General features: G+C 51.6%; 1 protein-coding gene across 1 annotated transcript; it reads right to left on the bottom strand.

Moving 5' to 3' along the window:
- Positions 1 to 1,256: 1,256 nt before the first annotated feature.
- SELENBP1 (selenium binding protein 1) lies at positions 1,257 to 10,048 on the bottom strand. The gene is made up of 12 exons (XM_040230692.1): positions 9,930 to 10,048; positions 7,162 to 7,218; positions 6,904 to 7,016; positions 6,444 to 6,629; positions 5,648 to 5,768; positions 3,986 to 4,168; positions 3,524 to 3,702; positions 2,737 to 2,815; positions 2,520 to 2,641; positions 2,174 to 2,266; positions 1,892 to 2,010; positions 1,257 to 1,701 (listed from the first exon to the last, which is right to left on the bottom strand). Exons 1-12 carry the CDS (start codon positions 9,931 to 9,933, stop codon positions 1,539 to 1,541), a joined length of 1,419 nt encoding a protein of 472 aa, XP_040086626.1. The 5' UTR covers positions 9,934 to 10,048; the 3' UTR covers positions 1,257 to 1,538.
- Between the last annotated feature and the right edge of the window lie 7,257 nt (positions 10,049 to 17,305).

Below are 17,305 nucleotides of genomic sequence, written 5' to 3'. Positions count from 1 at the left end.
GGCAGATGGATTCTTTCCCACTGAGCCACCAGAGGTAAAGTGTAGGATGTCACTAACCTGGAGCCATTAGGGAAGGAGGTTTTCCCAGGGATATGACAATCTAGCCCAGATGGCAGGTAAGGCAGTGAGAAGGAATCAACACTCAAGTTGAGGTAGATGTTTCGAGAAGCATGTTTAAAGACCTCAGGGAAAGGGAATTTCCCTGATGGTCCAGTGGTTAAGACTCAGTGCCTCCGATCGTTGGGGAACTAAGATCTCACATGCTGCATGGCATGGTCAAAACGAAACAAAACCATAAAGACCTCAAAGGGAAAGAGGGCAGCCTGGCCATCTTGGGGGTCTTAGACTGTTCCAGTATTTAGAATAAAGACATCTTTGTGGAAGACTGAAAATAAGGTAGATTAATACCTGCATGTTGGTTGGTACTGTCTTGGGTAGAGAGTGAAGGAGTCAATGGAATTACTGCTTGGCTGCTGCCTCTTAGATTCCTGAAACTTCCATTGCATTCCTCTTACAAACAACTAATGACTTAATGCAGAGAAAGGAGACATCTCTGACTTGGGCGAGGTTCTAAAACACCGTCCAGGCAAGGAGGGAAGAGTGCTGGGGCCTGGTCTGCTGGGTTGGTTACCTTGATGTCCCAGTCTTCCTGCCTCGTCTTGTTCCTATTTTCCAGGTAGGAGGTGACACACCTAACCTCCCTGGACTGGTGTGTTCTCCCAGTCTTGGCAGCAGCATTGGGAACGGACAGCACCATCTATGTCAGGGGTCTAGGGGACCTCCTGTGTGTGAGAGGGCACGTTACATTCTCCTGGGGGTGGTGGATGAGATGGTTGGTTCATTAAAAGAAAGCACAAATTAGCGACTTCCCTGGTGGTCCAGTGGCTAAGATTCCACATTCCCAGTGCAGGGGGCCCAGATCTGATCCCTTGTCAGGGAAATAGATCCTACATGCCACAATTAAGAGCCTGCACAGCCAAATACATGAATGTTTTTTTAAAAAATTTAAAAGATTAAAAAAAATAGTTTAGGAACACTGATTGATAGTCTCACCCTGCCAGCTCTCCTTGTGACAACCACCTTCAAAATCTTCAGGTTCTGTCTGGCCATAAAAGTGAGAATTTGGCACCATTAGCATAGTACTGTAATCACTGGCATGAACTAGTCATCATAACTACCCCACCCCTTGGTCCTCTTCAGGACTTTCCTGTGCAAGATACAAAGGGTCAACAGAGGAGGAGCCATAGGCCCAGTGCCCCCAGAGACAAGGTGATCTCAGGAAGAAGTTCACCAGTTTATTTTTTAGAAAAATCATTTCCAACAGCTCATGTAAAAACAGCACAGTGAGCGGCTTGTGGCCGTGGCAGGCAGATGGAGACATGGCTCACTACATGTCAACAGCCTGGGTTTGGCTTTAAAAGGAGAAGCTGCTAAGGGTCGGAGGCTGAGAGAGCAGAGTGAAGCCAGGTCTCTGCAGAATGGAGGGTTCAAAATGTGGAATGCAGCTAGGAGCTGGAGTCAGGGGCTGGGAGGCTGCTTCAGAGCCAGATGTCAGAGCTGCAGTCGCCCCCAGGGTAGCGGAGCTCATGGGCCAGGGCTGGGCCAAGGGGCTCCTTCCCAAAATCCACCAGGAAGTTGGGGTTCAACTTCAGCCCTCCCCTTACTGTGTCTACGTCGATCTGCAGCATCACAGAGCCTTCCCTGGTGGAGACAGGGCAGGAGAAGAAAGAGGTCAGGGGCCACCTCTCCTTCAAAATTAGGTAAGTGTTGGGGGAGGAAGGAGGGCTTCCTGAGGAGGGAGCAGAGTCTGCAAGCAGAGCTGAGGAGTCTTCAGGAAGCCCATCCCCTCTGGGAGAGGAGGGCTGGGAGGGGAGCCAGGCTGTCTCCCTACCTGATGAGATCAGGGTAAAACTGCTTGTCCCAGGCACTGTACAGTGATGTGGTGACATAGAGACGGGTCCCATCCAAGCTGAGTTGGATCATCTGAGGGCCTCCAGCTACTCGCTTCCCCTTGGGAAAACCAGGGGTCAGACCCCAGGGTTACATACAGGTCGTGGGAATCAGTGGCACCACTCAAACTCTGAGAGATATTCAGCTGCGGCCCAGCCCTCTCCCCCATACTTCTCCAGCAGGGATCTGAGGGACCCTTGATCTGTCGGGGAGACAGCCTCACCTTGACCACCAGGGGCTCTGGCTGGCACTTCAGCTCCTGGTCCTCCAAGACCTGCACAGGGCCTCCCTTAACAATGCTGCCCCCGAGGAAGATCTGGATGGGGAGGTACAGAGCAGAAAGGAGGACAGTGGTGGGCTGTGAGGACATTCCAGGAAGAGCACCTCATTTCCTCACATTCCCAACGTGCAACCACGATTCCCTGTGGTTCTGGCCCGAACATCCCTCAGCCCCCATCTCTGCTTTTCCTGCACCTTCTTTATCATCCCCCAGGTACTTTGTACCCTTTACCTCAGGTCTAGACATCTACTTCCTCCCTCCCTCCCTCTCCATCCTGCTGGGACCCAACCTGTCCCACGAGGCGGGGCCTCTTGGGGTCAGAGATGTCATACTGTCGCAGGTCCCCGTGCAGCCAGTTGCTGAAGTAGAGGAAGCGGTCGTCCAGGGACAGCAGGATGTCAGTGATCAGGCCTGGGGGTAGGGGGTGGGGTCCAGAGGCTTTAGGGACTCTTGTTCCCCAGCCCAGGAATCAACATTCCAATTCCCATGCTCCCCTGAGCACTCACTTGGCATTTCAGGCAGTATCCAACCCTTCACTTTCTTGGAGGGCACCTGGATCACCTTCTCCACTGACCAAGTCCCTCCCTGCATTGGGGTTAAGAGGCAGAGAAGGGAACCTGTCAGAGCTGGGTGATGGGTGTCAGGTCTGTCTCCCTAGAGTGTACTGTCTGCAGAGAGAGAGTAGGTATAGGTCTTGCCCCAAGGGTCTAGCTCCCATGCAGACCTTCCTAAGGTAGGGATCATGTCTGCTTTCCCCCTGTATTCCCAGCACTTAGCACAGTGTGTGTGTGTGTGTGTGTGTGTGTGTGTGCGCGCGCGCGCTAAGTTGCTTAAGCTGTGTCCGACTCTTTGCGACCCTATGGACCTCAGTCCACCAGGTTCCTCTGCCCATGGGGTTCTCCTGGCAAGAATACTGGAGTGGATTGCTGTGCCCTGCTCTAGGGGTTCTTCTCCACTGAGGGATCAAACCCACGTCTCTTTACATCTACCTGCATTGGTAGGTGGGTCCTTTACCACTAGCACCACCTCGGAAGCCCTAGCACAGTGCCTGACTCACTAAATATTTTGTGAATGAATGAATGAATATGGCCAGTTGGGGCTTAGGGAGAAATTAGCCTAGGACAGAGAAGAGAGGCAGGGTGGGTGGCCTTATTTTTAATTCCTGGGAAGTCTGGGTTGGTGGAGCCAGAGGAGGAGGAGGCCTGGGTCGCCCTGAGGGAGAAGGGAGTGACACAGTACGGAAGCTGGCAGAGTTGACAGGACTGCTGGGAGGAGGGCCGAAGCTCACATCACCTGGTTCTTGTAGAAGCGCTGGATGTTGGAGCCAAGGGCACAGCCCACGAAGCCCTGGTCGGCGGCCGGGTTGTGTAGGAAGCGGACCTCCAGGGGGATGAGACCGTCCTGCAAAGTCAGGGTCTGCACCATCTCATGGCGCTGCCAGTCCCACACGTGCAAGCGCTGCCCATACAGCCCTGGGGTGGAGATGCGGCCGAAAGATGGAATCAGGATCAGGGCAGGAGAGCCTGGGCCAAGGCTGGGGCCCAGCTCAGGGTAGAAGGATGAAAGATGGGTTGGAGGGATCAGAAGGATGCTTGAGCAAGTCAGAGCACTCAGCACATCCTATACCATCACCCCAAGGTTCCGAGATCCACATGAGGAAAGTAAGATGGCTGGAGAGTGGGGGTTTGGAAGAGAAGAGCAGGGGTTCATGTGAGCAGGCTCCAGCCAGCCCATGGGTATACGGGGGATTCTCACCTGCCTCCACATCAGCAGGGTTGAAGCCATCTCTTAAGACATTGGGAGCTGCCCATTCAGTACTGATCATGACATTGTGTCGAGGTTGGTACCAGAAGTCATAGCCCATAGGCGCAGTACCTCCAGGCCGCTCCCATGTCCCCTTCACCTCAAATGTCTCTCCATCCAGAAGCACAAAACCCCCTGAGCAGTGAGGAAAGTCGAGCGGTAGGTAGAGGTGGTGGAGACAGGACCCGCATCCAGCCCTCACCCCAGGCCTGTCCAAGAGGCTCCAAGCCTATTGCCCGGTGCTCCTCCTCGCTGGGTTTGCCAGGTCCTTAGATTCAGGAGGTGGATTTGGCCACCTGTCCAAAGGGTCCCACCCAGAAGGCCAGGTGAAAGGTGGGGACTTGCTCTGGCGTCCCTGCCTCTCGTCAGTTCCTCCCTCTCCCAGACCACAGGGTCCATTTTTCCTCCCTTGTGCCAGGATCTTTTGGGACTCTGTACCCTATGCTTCCTTTGCCCAGCCTCCTACTTTCAGTGTAGGATGCCTGCCAGAGTCTAAACTCCATTCTGCTCACTACATTTTTTTAGACAGAGAAAATGCTATTTATTTGTAATTCGACACGAGTCCTCCCTATGTTTTTCCCTAGCTGAGTAGGTTGTGACGCCTTGCCATTTCTTTGGAAATGTAAATAGACGTCTACTCCTAAGTGTTCTTAAATCTTGGAATGTCATGCAACCCATCTTCTAGAAAAAGCAGTTAAATGGAGTCTAATGCAGTAACCTTGGTCTAATGCAATCTAATGCAGTAATCTACTGCAGTCTAATGTAGCAATCAGTAAGGCCATCCATGACCTTAACTGACAGTGCACTCCAAGCCCCCTTGGATGGAAAGCTCTGGAGAAACAGGTGAGGCTGGGAGAGAAGCAGTACAGCACAGTGATTAGGACATAAATTAGGGAGCTACAGTGCCAGGTTTGAGTTCCAGCTCTGCCACTTAATAGCTGCTGACTTCACCAGTCTGCGCCCCAGGTTCCTAACATGTGAAACAGGGATCACGGTAGCATCTATCTCGTAGGTTGTGTCTGGCACACAGTAGACATTTCACGTAAAAGCTATCGATCACACCATAAGTGAACAAGTAGCTGTGACAATTAAGGATCCCAAGGATCGTAAGATTTGCTCTTGAATTCGGGAAGGCTGATATGAAATGTGTCTGTTTTCTGAGGTCATGTCTGTACTCTCTCACATTGCCCCTGGTAGACCAGAACTTGTAAGTGAATTCATCATTCAAGGCTCATTTCCATAAAAATAAGTGAAACAGCTAAAGTTACACAAATGTATGCTAAGTCATCTCAGTTTTGTCTGACTATGTTCAACCCTATGGACTGCAGCCCACCAGGTTTCTCTGTCCATGGGGTTCTCTAGGCAGGGATACTGGAGTGGGTTGCCCTGCCCTCCTCCAGGGGATCTTCCCGGCCCAGGGATCGAACCCACATCTCTTACGTCAACCTGCATTGGCAGCTAAGTTCTTTACCACTAGTGCCAGCTGGGAAGACCAAAGTTACATGATTATTATTTAAATATTGGATGAGACCCACCCTCTGATTCTCCCTGGAAGGTCATTCCATCCCTCCCGTAGTTTGGAGTCCGCTTCCCTCACAGGTGTGCCTACAATACCTTTGGCATTGCCCTTGGGGTCTCCCAGGGAACTGATCATCACCTCCCCACTGGCCAGACAGTGGCTGGTGTGGAGGTAGCCCAGGTCACACTTGGCATGGATCTCCTTGGCCTCGATGACCTGGAGAGGGGTAAGGAATGATGTCAGAAACTAACAGGGCCAGGAGTCTCCACTCCTCACTCCTCCCCTCCCACACTCCTATTGCTGACCCACCCTCTTTTCCTTTCAAACAGGGACACAATTTTCCCTGTAGGAATATGGCAAAGGTTCAGTCTGCAGAGCAGCAGCGGCGTCAGAGACTGACAACTCTCTGGCAGAAAGCTGGAATTTCTCTCCTCCCTCCTCCCTGTTCCTCCCCAGTCTTGAGGGCATTCACAGCCCTTCGAGACCATAAGCTCCGCCCAGGCTGGGAGGATGCCAGTGTTAATTCTGTATCACCAGTGGCCAGCAGTGAGTGCCTGGCACAAAGAGGGCACTCAGCAAAGTGTTGAAAGGAGGGATCAGAGGCTCCGCCTAAGGGAAACCCTGGCCTCACTAACTCACTGGGGAAGAAATGGCTCCTTTAGCTCAGAGTGAAAAACAAGAGCCTCCTTCCTCCCTTGTGGTGCCTCTGGGCAACAATGACCCAGCACACGCGGTAACTCTCCTCCAAAGTCCAGCCCCGCTCCCGGCTGCCAAGCCTGACTCTGCGCAGGAGCCCGAGGCAGCTGCTGTAGGGGCGGCTTTCCTGCCCATAGGCTGCCCCAGGCGCTGAGCACATTAGGGGCTCAGAGCTGGCTAGGGGGGAGGACGTGCCTTGTGCAGCTTTGGAGCACGGGGCTCGGTGGCCACATCCACCACATAGACTCGGGAGGAGATGAGGCTGGGCAGCACCAGCTTGGTGCGTGACTTGGTGCTGTCCCCAAAACAGCTGCTGCAGGTGTTCCACCCTGAGTGATGCAGTTCGTCCTTCAGGTTGGGCATGGGCAGCCGGTGGATGACCTAGCAGAGGAGAGCAGATATGGGCGGTGCTTATCCAGACCATGCCTCTGTGCACTTTTCAAAAAGAGGCCCCCTGGGCCCACTGCAACTGGCAGCAGAGCACAGCCTTGATTCCAGCACTGACCTTGCACACGGGTGGGGGTGCTCTTGTGCAATGAGCAACCTGAACAACCAGACCCAGGGAGGGTGAAGAAGGATGGAGTGGGGAGGGCACTGTCAGGGCAATCTAGAGGAGGGGGTCTTAGGGCCCACTGGTGTCCAAGCACCACCTCACCTGGGAATACTGGGGAGACTTGGGGTTAACATCCACAGTGGCCAGGTAGTCCGGGGCTTCAATGCCTGTGTTTCGGTAAATGCAGGGCAGGTAGACAAGCTCCTCCCTGGGTCCTAGAGGGTAGAAAGCAGGCAGTGGGGGTGACAGGCTGGGGAGGAGGGCCAGACTTATGTGCAGGGTGTGCCAGCAACAGGGTCAGTAACAGGCACTGGCTTGCCCACTCCTGGGGATGCTGGATCTCAACCTTTTCACACTTACCTTTCATGGCCTCCAGAGGGGAAGGGTAGCCAGGTCCGCACTTCCCACATTTGGTCGCTGTGGAAACAATGGCGCTTGTTGGCTGGCCCACGCTCTGGAGGGCCAAGGCTCCTTCCTTACATGCTGCACCCCCCAATCCTCCCATCCCGCCACTGGCCAAGGCAGAGGCACCATCCCAGGTCCCCTCCAGATCCTCCTGAGTGTGTGGGAGTGGTGGGAAGAGTTGCAGAGATACACTTGAAGGTGCACAGACCCTCAAGCAGGACCCAGGGGAGGCAGGAGAAGGGTAAGTGCAGGGGAGGCTGCAATGGTTATGACATTGACTTGAGCCCCCATCTCAGCTGGTCACTGACTGGCCATGGGAACTTAGACACATCACTTAACCTTGGCCTCAGTTTTGACATCATCTGTAAAAAGAGGGTAATAAGAATACCACAGTGGACTTGTATGAGAAATAAACCAGGAGTTGAAGTCAAGTGTGGGGCTGTGTACTTGCCTGGGAGCAGCCAGTAAACCCTGGCTGTGCTTGAGGAACAGCCCTCAGGTGGCACTTATTCATCTCATTTCACTTGAAAGGCATCTAAGCCAGGAGCTGGGATACTTCCCGCTTCCCTCCCCTCTGGGTCCCGACCTCAGGCTGCCAGCCAGCGCTAGGGTTATATAACCAAGAGTCTGGGAAGGGTTAGGAGAAAGTTCAAGGCTGCAGGACTGATACCAGCTGAAGATCCTTAGATCCTTAGAAATTGGTTTCTACCCCTGTGTGGGCCCCATCCACTTGGTTTATCTGTAAACCAACCCTGGAAAGTTCCGATGCCCAACCACCAGAGCTGTAGGAAGTGGCCCTCCTTGTCCCCTGATGTCTGGCAAGAGAAGCCACGTGTATCTAGGGGACCAAAGTCAGGAACCAAAGTCAGTCCCTGACAAGGATGGCTACCACTAGGCATTAAGCATCAGGATTTGGGGCCTAACCTGGAGGAAGGGCTGAGGAACAAACAGAGGGAGCTGTAGCCCAAAAAAAACCCTGGAGTGGAGTTCACAGGACTTGACACAGCCTCCTTGCTGGAGCATGGCCAGTCTGGTGCCTGGGCTCAGGCCCTCAGCCAGGGAGCCAGGCCCTCTACTTGCAGCAGCCACATGAATTAGGAGTCTGAAAGGCAGGAACAGCATTGTAGAGTCCAGAGTGTGGTTTCAAGGTCCACGTTTGACATCTACTTTCTCCATTTTCTTCCCTTTGCCTAAAAGGGCTAATAATACCTCACCTTCTTCTCTAAGTGGCTGTGAAGGCCAAACAAGACAAAGTATTCAGAAGTACTTTCAGGTGAGAAATGTATAAATATGGGTAGGGCTGTGCCAGAGATCCAAGGTAGTACCTGGTGCCCAGAGAGAGGGCTGGGCTGGGCTGGGACAGGTGAGGCCCAGCCCTAAGGAATTAATACTTGTTCAGCTCTACAACCAAGCTGTGTCAGGGTTTGGCACAGGAGGTGAGGGGGAGGGGAAGGAGGTTGCCAGAAACAGAATGGAAGGAGGTTCAAAACTCCAAGACATCAAGGGACTTCCCTGGTGGTCCACTGGTTAAGAATCTGCCTTGCAGTGCAGGGGATGTGGTTTCGATCCCTAGTTGGGGAATTAAGATTCTGCAGGCAGTAAGGCTACTAAGCCCACAGCTCTGGAACCCATGCACCACAACTAGAGAACCCTCGCTGCAATTAAAAGATCCCTGGTGCTGCAACTAGGACCCCATGCAGCCAAATAAATAAATAAAAATGTGAAACAAACAAACAAACCAAAACTCCAAGACATCAAGACAGAGATACAAAAACTGCAAAGCCAGAGACTAAGTAAAGGTATGAAGGAGGTGTATTGTGAAGGAGGTATCGCCCCAAGCACTATCCTTCCATCCCAGAGCCCAAGTGCCCCATGCCCCAACACCCACAGCATTTCTGCCAGTCAGGCCCCATGAGCCACTCAAACTCCACTGAGTATCAGTCGTCTTTCTAGGGGAGCATCTATCTTAAGCATCTCAAGCAACATCTCTGAATATCTTTGGGTTTGAGATGAGCCCAGGGGTTCTTCCAAAGCTAGGCTGGCTTGTTGGGCATTCCACCAGTACAGGAAAGAGCCAGGTCCCAGGAGGCAAGAACCTCAATACTCCCAAGCAGACCCAGGCTCCTCCTCAGCCTGACATCAAGAAGTCCACGGATAGGGGAATAGGAGAGCTTGGAGACTTGGAGGACTGAGAAGGTGGAGGCACTGAAACAGTCTGAAACAGCCCTTCTCCCCTGCCCCCTGTTTTAAGAGAGTGTGGGGGCTCCCTGATCTCCCTCCTGGAGTGATTGGTGGGGCAGGATGGCTAGAGAGCGCCCTGGCCACGGCCGGCCGGGTTCCCTAGTGACTGCAGTGAGAAGCTGGCCTAGGGCTGGAGCAGGGTTGTCAATCTCCCATGGTAACTGTCACCGTACAGTTGCTTCTAAGTGCCCTCACCCGCACGTATTTTCTCAGCTGCTGCAAGGCGCCCTGGTCCCAGGCTGCAGCTGGGGAGCTGGGTGGGAGCCCAAGGTCACCCTTCCCAGCAGTCCCTCTGCCTTCCCAGACGGACGATTCCAGAACTTTGGCTCTGGGAAATGCAGGGGTGGGGGTGGGGTGGCGACGGTGGAGCAGAGCCGCGCAGCTCCCTCCGCTAACCAGCTCCCGCTCCAGGTTTTCGGTCGCTTCCCGGTGGGGGCGGGCCAGCGGCGGGCCGCGCGGTGGTCGGAAGCCCAGCTCCTTACCCATGCCGCTCGCTGGTGCGCTTTGCTCCCGAGGGGTCTGCCAGGAGTGGGCAGAGAGAGAAGGTTGTGCAGGTGTCCAGGCTGGCTGGCTGTGCGGGGAAAGGGGCACCGGGACGGAATTTATACAAACAATTGGGTTGGGCGGGGCAGGGGGAGGGCCCGGGCCGCAGCAGGAGGGAATGACGGATAGCGGCTGGCCAGCTGGGGCACTTTCAAACGGCCTGGGCAGCTGTTTGTGTGAGAGTGCAAGTGTGTGTGCGAAGGAACCTGAGCGTGTGCAGATGTGCGCTGTGTCTGAGCACGTTTCCCTTTAGCGGGTGGGTGCCTGGGCATGTGCTTCTGTGTATCTGGGCGGGCTCTGGCTCCTGTGCGCCTGTGTGCTGCCTGCGTGGGTGTGCATGTGCCTGCGGGAGTGCATATCTGTGTCTGGGTGGCTATGTGAGGGTGCTTGTGTGTCACCATCTGTGGCTGTGTACGTGTGTGCCTGTGTACATCTGAGTGCCTGCCAGAATGTTTATGCCTTTGTGGGCAGGGCATGTGTGTTTGCATGAGTGTGTATGCTCACATGTTTCTGGATCTCTAAACGCTCATCTCTGGACGTGGACCTGACTCTTGGCATTCAGAGACCCTGAGGACTGTGGGCTCATTTGCTCCCCCAGCCGTAGCCAGGGTCAGCTCCCTCCTGAGGTTCCTTCTTATTCCAGGCATCTGTGTTCCCCTACCACAGCTGCCCTGACAGGAGCCAGGGCGGGGCTGTGTGTCCAGGTTCCACCTTCCTCGGACCCATTCGCTCCTCATAAGCTTTGAAGTGGAAGGAAGCTTGGCAGTGCTCATTATTACCCTCTACTACCCTCATAAGCCTCAGAAGGTGAAAGTGGACTGCTCCCCCTCATCTCCCAGCCTGGTGCCCCGACAACTCCTTAGGGCAGCATATAGTAGGGCCCAAGGACAGTCCAGCGTGACGCCATTGTCACTAGCTGACCGTGACAGGCCCTGAAACTCAGGTTCTCCATCTATCCAGGATATAGCTCTCCCACTGGAGGATTCCGTGACTGCTGTGCCTGCTAATAGAGTGTCCCAGCTCCTAGGCAAACGACAGCTGCTTGCTCAAGAACTGAGGCATGGCTGAAGCCTGATCCCTTAACTCTCTGGGGGCTGTCCTCATCTGGAGAGTGAGGGTTTAGAGAGCTGGACAAGAGGACCCCCACAAATTGCTCTGCATCTCGAAACCAAGGGACCCCTCTGTCATCAAACTTGGCTACGTGACTGGGGTAACCCCCACCCCCTTCTAGGAACCTGCTGGCTCTGGTCTCAGGAAGCCTCTTTCATCTCCTCGGATGAAAGCTCTGCGGTGAAGTTTTTATTGGAGGGTGAAAGCAATGTTTGGGCTTGAGGTTGCCAGTCGAAAAGAGCCACAGGGCTTCCAAACCAGAGTGGCAGGCAGGAGAGCGAGGCTGGGCTTCGGTGTGTGGTGTGCTGGGTGTCTGGCCTCCTGGTTCCCATGGGTGGGGGACCATTTGACTCAAGGGAAGATGCTCTGTGGCTGCCCATGACCGGGGTCCTCTTATCCCCTCATCCCCGGTGTCACTCAGCCCCTCTTGGCTCTTTCCTGCTTCTACATTCTCGCCATTGTACTGTCACCCAGGCAGCTGACAAGGGGGTGCAGCTGTCCCGCAGGGGGTGGCCCCTGAGGGCTGCTTCTTCACCTTTGCCAGCTTCCTGCTTCCAGGCTGCCTCCACTCACCCTGCCCCATCCCTCTGGCCACCCTCATTCTGGGGTCTCTATTGCCTACCTCTTCTTTAATCTTCTACTTTTTGGCTTGAGGGAGACTAATAGCCAAGATCGGAAAGAGAAAGAACCCTCAGCCTCACCCCCCCTTATCAAAAGTTCTTAACTTCAAAGAAGCTCTTATTTAGCTCTTCGCAGAGTCTGTCACGCAATGCAAGCTCTCTCATGCCCTGCGGCTCCACACTCTCACTTCTAGCCTCTTCCTGCAATTTTCTCTCAGAATCCTCACTCCAGAGCCTGCAAAGTTCTGGGGAAAGTTGTCCTAATCGGGGCTGCAGGTAGCGGCAACCCAGGGTCAGGGTTCAGACTGATAATGATAACGGAGAAGCGTCCTTGGTGTATTTGCTTCTTTGGGTCTGAACAGGGCTTGGGGTGAACTGTACCCCAATCAGCACAGGTCTCCTGAGTGCCCCTAGTACTGCTTCTCAGGAATTTCAGGGATCCCTTTCCTGAAACAGAGGCCAACCAGAGCTGGGTGAGTTGGACTTCAGTCTACTCACCTGGGTGGCCCTGCATGACTCCCTGACTGTGGGCATCCCCCAGCCCGAAACAGGGTGCTTGGGAAGGCTGGCGGGGTGGGTGTATTCCTTCTGTTGTTTCAAGCCCCAGAGAAGCACAGTAAGTATTAGAGGTGATAGGTTATCAGGTTAACAGCTAGACAGCCAGGCAATTGTGTAACTGATTGTGTAACCGCTGCCCGAGCTTTGGCGGTGGTCTCCACAAACAGGAAGTGGGGTATTCCTGGCTGAAGTGGGGGGCCCTGGAGCCGCAGCCACAGGGGGTGGGGGTGGGGGGCGCTGCTGCTGCTGCTGTCCAACTCTGTGCGACCCCATAGACGGCAGCCCACCAGGCTCCCCCGTCCCTGGGATTCTCCAGGCAAGAACACTGGAGTGGGTTGCCTTTTCCTTCTCCAATGCGTGAAAGTGAAAAGTGAAAGTGAAGTCGCTCAGTTGTGTCCAACTCTTTGTGACCCCATGGACTGCAGCCTACCAGGCTCCTCCGTCCGTGGGATTTTCCAGGCAGGAGTACTGGAGTGGGGTCCCCCCTTTTTCTTTCACCTGAAGCCCGATTTCTCTGGGACCTTGTAAACAGGCCCTGAGAACATTGATGGGGAAACAGGGAGCTGAGGAAAGAAGCACTAAACCCAGTGAAGGGAAGGAGAAGGAGACGATGACCAGCATGATGTATGTACAGAAGAAAAGAGACCTTGGTGTTCTTCATCTCTAGCAAAGCGAAAGTGGCAGGGAAGCAGTCGCAACTGGCCTGGGAGTGATATTGGGAAGAAAGAAAAATTAAGTTATGAAATCTCCTCCCACGCACCAGTCCTTGTCTAGTGCCCAGTTTAACCCTTGTCCCAACCCGATCTTGTAAGTAAATCATCTTTCCTCTTACAAAGAAACTGAGGCTCAGAGAGGGTCAAGGCAACTGACAGATGGTATGGCAGGATTTCCATCCAGATCTGTCTGATTCAGGAGCTCACAGTTTTTATAATCATTCCTTGGCATTTCTGTGTTTTGTTTTGCTTTGTTTGGTTGAAGGAGGAGGGTGGGGAGCACAGAAGGAATGTGGAAAGCTGTGGTGTTTTGTTTCTGAGAAATCTCAGGACATGGAGAATTTTTCTCTGAAAGGGGGAGAGGAGTGAGGAAGCAGATGTCCTCAGCTTGGAACTGTGCAGTCTTGGTGAGGGGAGTGGTGAAGACGCCCTTGTGCTCCAGGGAAGACTGGGAGCATATACATCTGAATGCCAGCCTGGTTACCTTTGGAAAGAGGCAATGAAAGGAAGGGGATAATTTTCCATTATTTGAAAAATATACTTGTGCATTTTAAAAGATAACCAGCATGGGGAATTCCCTGGTGGTCCAGGGGTTAAGACTCAGTACTTTCAATGCTGTGACCCGGTTTCAAGCTCTGGTCAGGGAACTAAAATCCCACAAGCTACACAGCCAAAACCAAGCTGTGGCCAAAAAGAAGAAAAAATAACAAGTATGTGTTACTTTTGTAACCAAACTCCAAGTAAAGGTATTAGAGCAAAACAAACACATATATATATTAATATTAGAGAGAGGAAGGAAGGAAGGAAGGAAGGAGAGCAGGGTGGAAGATCAGTGGGTTGCAGTTAGGGCCGCAGTGGGGTCCCATGCCTTGGAGGAGGACTGGCTCTGGACCCTTCACACAGCAGCTGTCTCGCTAACCTGTCCGCGCTCTCCTTTGGAAGACAAACGTGTGTGTGGTCATTCATGCATTCAATCTCCACAAACACCCTGTTTTGGTAGGCAAAGTGGTCAACAAGACAAAATTTCTATCAAAGAGGTGACATTCTAAGGGAGACGGCCTTAGAATATTATCGAATATCTTAGATAACAAGTAATCAAGTAAATGTTTAAATAAATAGGATCATTTCATAGACGTTCTAGGGTGCTTCCCTGGTGGCTCAGATAGTAAAGAATCTGCCCACAGTGCAGGAGAGTTGGGTTCAATCCCTGGGTCAAGAAGGTCACCTGAAGAAGGGCATGGCAACCCACTCCAGTATTCTTGCCTGGAGAATTCCATGGACAGACAGGCTGGTGGGCTATACTCCATGGGGTCACAAAGAGTCAGACATGATTGACTAATGCTTCCATATAAGTGCTAGGAAGGAAGTCCAACAATGTCAAGGTGATAGAACAACATTCGATAGGGCTATCTGGTATATACAGGGATAGATTTGTGTGCAAAAGAGCAGCGTAAACAAACAAAGAGCCCAAGAACACACGAAGGTATACAAAAATGCCTGTAGCACATAAAGTAGCAGCCTATGGCAGCCTGGAGCAGAACTGGCTGGACAGGTTGAGGTTTTAACCAGCTCAGAATTTCTGAGCCCTGCCCTGCTCATTTCTCCGCACTCTCAGAGGAAGAGAATTTTACTGAGAACCTGTTACCAGGTGTGACTGGTGCCAGGCTGGGCGCTGCATGCTAGCAGCAGGCCCACAGCAAACTTGGAGAGGCAAGGAGCTTTTTTCTTCATCCCGCATTAATGAGACAGAATCTTACTAATTTATCCAGCTGCTTACCCTCATCTCGCAGTATCTCCCGTCTCTGAACAATGCTGAATTCAGAGCTTGCTGCCCAGACCGATAACAAAGCTCAAAGAAGAGAAAGAAAGAGAAAACCACAGTGCCTCTCTGCCAGGGCTTCCTGCAAAGGGCAGAATGTGAGAGAGCCTCCTTCCTACCTCTAATACACGCAGAAATAGCCTCCCTCTGGCCCGCAGCTTGAAACTTCACCACCCACCGTTTCTGTCTTTGTCTTGTGGGGTGACCTCTCCTCACCCCTGAGCTGCAAGGATTACCCCTGGGGTGGTAAGCCACAAGCACCTTAGCAGTGTGGTCAGATGTGTGCCTCCCAGTGGGCAGTGCTGAGGAGTGGCTATTGGTCTAATGGCAAGAGCAAGGGAAACTCTAAAGAGGGGATAGAAAGTGCTTTAAACGTGCTTAATTATTTTGTCTCTATTTCTCTTTTTTTTCCCTTATTTATTTATTTTTTTGGCCAGGCCGGGTGATGCTTGGGATCTTAGTTCCCCTCCTCCTCCTTCTTTTTGAGCACAGTCGTGTAGTCCATGCGACCCCCTGGACCTCAGCCTGCCAGGCTCCTCTGTCCATGGAATTATCCTGGTAAGAATACTGGAGTGGGTTGCCATTTCCTACTCAACGGACTCTGATTCAGGGGCTGAACCTGCGTCTTCTGCATTGGCAGGGGGGTTCTTTACCTCTGCACCCCCTGGAAAGCCCCATAATTCACCTGCCAGGGATCAAACCCACACCCCTGCCTTGGAATCACAGAGTCTTTTGGGGGTTGTTGTCTGTTTATTTTGGCTGTTCCAGGTCTCCGGTGCAGGTTTTCTCTATGTGCGGTGGTTGGGGCCTACCCTTCGCTGCAGTGCTCTGGCTTCTCATTGTGGTGGCTTTGCTTGTTGTGGAGCACGATCTCTACAGCTCCCAGACTCTAGAGCATGGGCTCAGTAATTATGGCACACACGCTTAGTTGCTCCATGGCATGTGGGGTCTTCCTGGATCAGGGATCAAACCTGTGTCTCCTGCATTGGCAGGCAGATTTTTTACCACTGTGCCACTAGGCAAGCCAGGAAGCTTGGAGTCTTAACCACTGGACTTCCAGGAAAGTGCCTGTTCCTATCTCTTGAGAGAAAAAAAAAGAATAGCAAGTAGGATAGGGAGATCTCGCTCTTTCTCTCATTCTAGAAGATGTCAATAAATATAAAAATAGAATGAATAGTATAAGGAACCCACAGGTACCTCATCCACTTTCAGTAAAAACCAGCTTATAACCCATTTTGTTTCAACTATACCTCCCAGCCTCCCTCTACCTTGGATTTCTTTTTTGACAGTGAACTCTAGGCATTTTATTATATTTTGAATTAATATTTCAGTATGTATCCCTTCAAGATAATAATCCTTTTTAAAATTAATTTTTAATTAATTAATTAATTATTAGGGAAGGCTAATAGAGTTTTGCCAAGAGAATGCACTGGTCATAGCAAAAACCCTCTTCCAACAACACAAGACAAGATTCTACACATGGACATCACCAGATGGTCAATACTGAAATCAGGTTGATTATATTCTTTGCACGCAAAGATGAAGAAGCTCTATACAATCAGCAAAAACAAGACCAGGAGCTGACTGTGGCTCAGATCATGAACTCCTTATTACCAAATTCAAACTTAAATTGAAGAAAGTAGGGAGAACCACCAGACCATTCAGGTATGACCTAAATCAAATCCCTTATGATTATACATTGGAAGTGAGAAATAGATTTAAGGGACTAGATCTGATAGACAGAGTGCCTGATGAACTATAGATGGAGGTTTGTGACATTGTACAGGAGACAGAGATCAAGACCAACCCCAAGAAAAAGAAATGTAAAAAAGCAAAGTGGCTGTCTGAGGAAGCCTTACAAATAGCTGTGAAAAGAAGAGAAGTGAAAAGCAAAGGAGAAAGGAAAGATATACCCATTTGAATGCAGAGTTCTAAAGAATAGCAAGGAGAGATAAGAAATCCTTCCTCAGTGATCAGTGCAAAGAAATAGAGGAAAACAATGGGAAAGACAAGAGATCTCTTCAAGAAAATTAGAGATACCAAGGGAACTTTTCATGCAAAGATGGGCTTAATAAAGGACAGAAATGGTATGGACCTAACAGAAGCAGAAGATATTAAGAAAAGGTGGCAAGAATGCACAGAAGAACTATATAAAAAAGATCTTCACAACCCATATAATCACGAAGGTGTGATCACTCACCTAGAGTCAGAAGTCCTGGAATGTAAGTCAAGTGGGCCTTAGGAAGCATTACTATGAACAAATCTAGTAGAGGTGATGGAATTCCAGTTGAGCTATTTCAAGTCCTAAAAGATGATGCTGTGAAAGTGCTGCACTCAATATGCCAGCAAATTTGAACAACTCAGTAGTGGCCACAGGACTGGAAAAGGTCCGTTTTCATTCCAATCCCAAAAAAAGGCAATGTCAAAGAATGCTCAAACTATCTCACAATTGTGCTCATTTCACACACTAGTAAAGTAATGCTCACAATTCTCCA

The sequence above is a fragment of the Oryx dammah genome, unplaced genomic scaffold (genome assembly GCF_014754425.2).
Source record: "Oryx dammah isolate SB20612 unplaced genomic scaffold, SCBI_Odam_1.1 HiC_scaffold_28, whole genome shotgun sequence".
In the NCBI taxonomy this organism is placed as follows: Eukaryota; Metazoa; Chordata; class Mammalia; order Artiodactyla; family Bovidae; genus Oryx; species Oryx dammah.
This window is presented reverse-complemented; position numbering and strand designations above follow the sequence as displayed.

Bases quoted from the DNA above. Each gene is read 5' to 3' on its own strand.
- SELENBP1 (XM_040230692.1), bottom strand. The intron at 3,703-3,985 runs GTGAGAATCCCC...TCTCCACCCCAG, and splicing joins CCCTGCTGATGTGGAGGCAG to GGCTGTATGGGCAGCGCTTG. The intron at 1,702-1,891 runs GTAGGGAGACAG...TGTCTCCACCAG, and splicing joins TTTTACCCTGATCTCATCAG to GGAAGGCTCTGTGATGCTGC.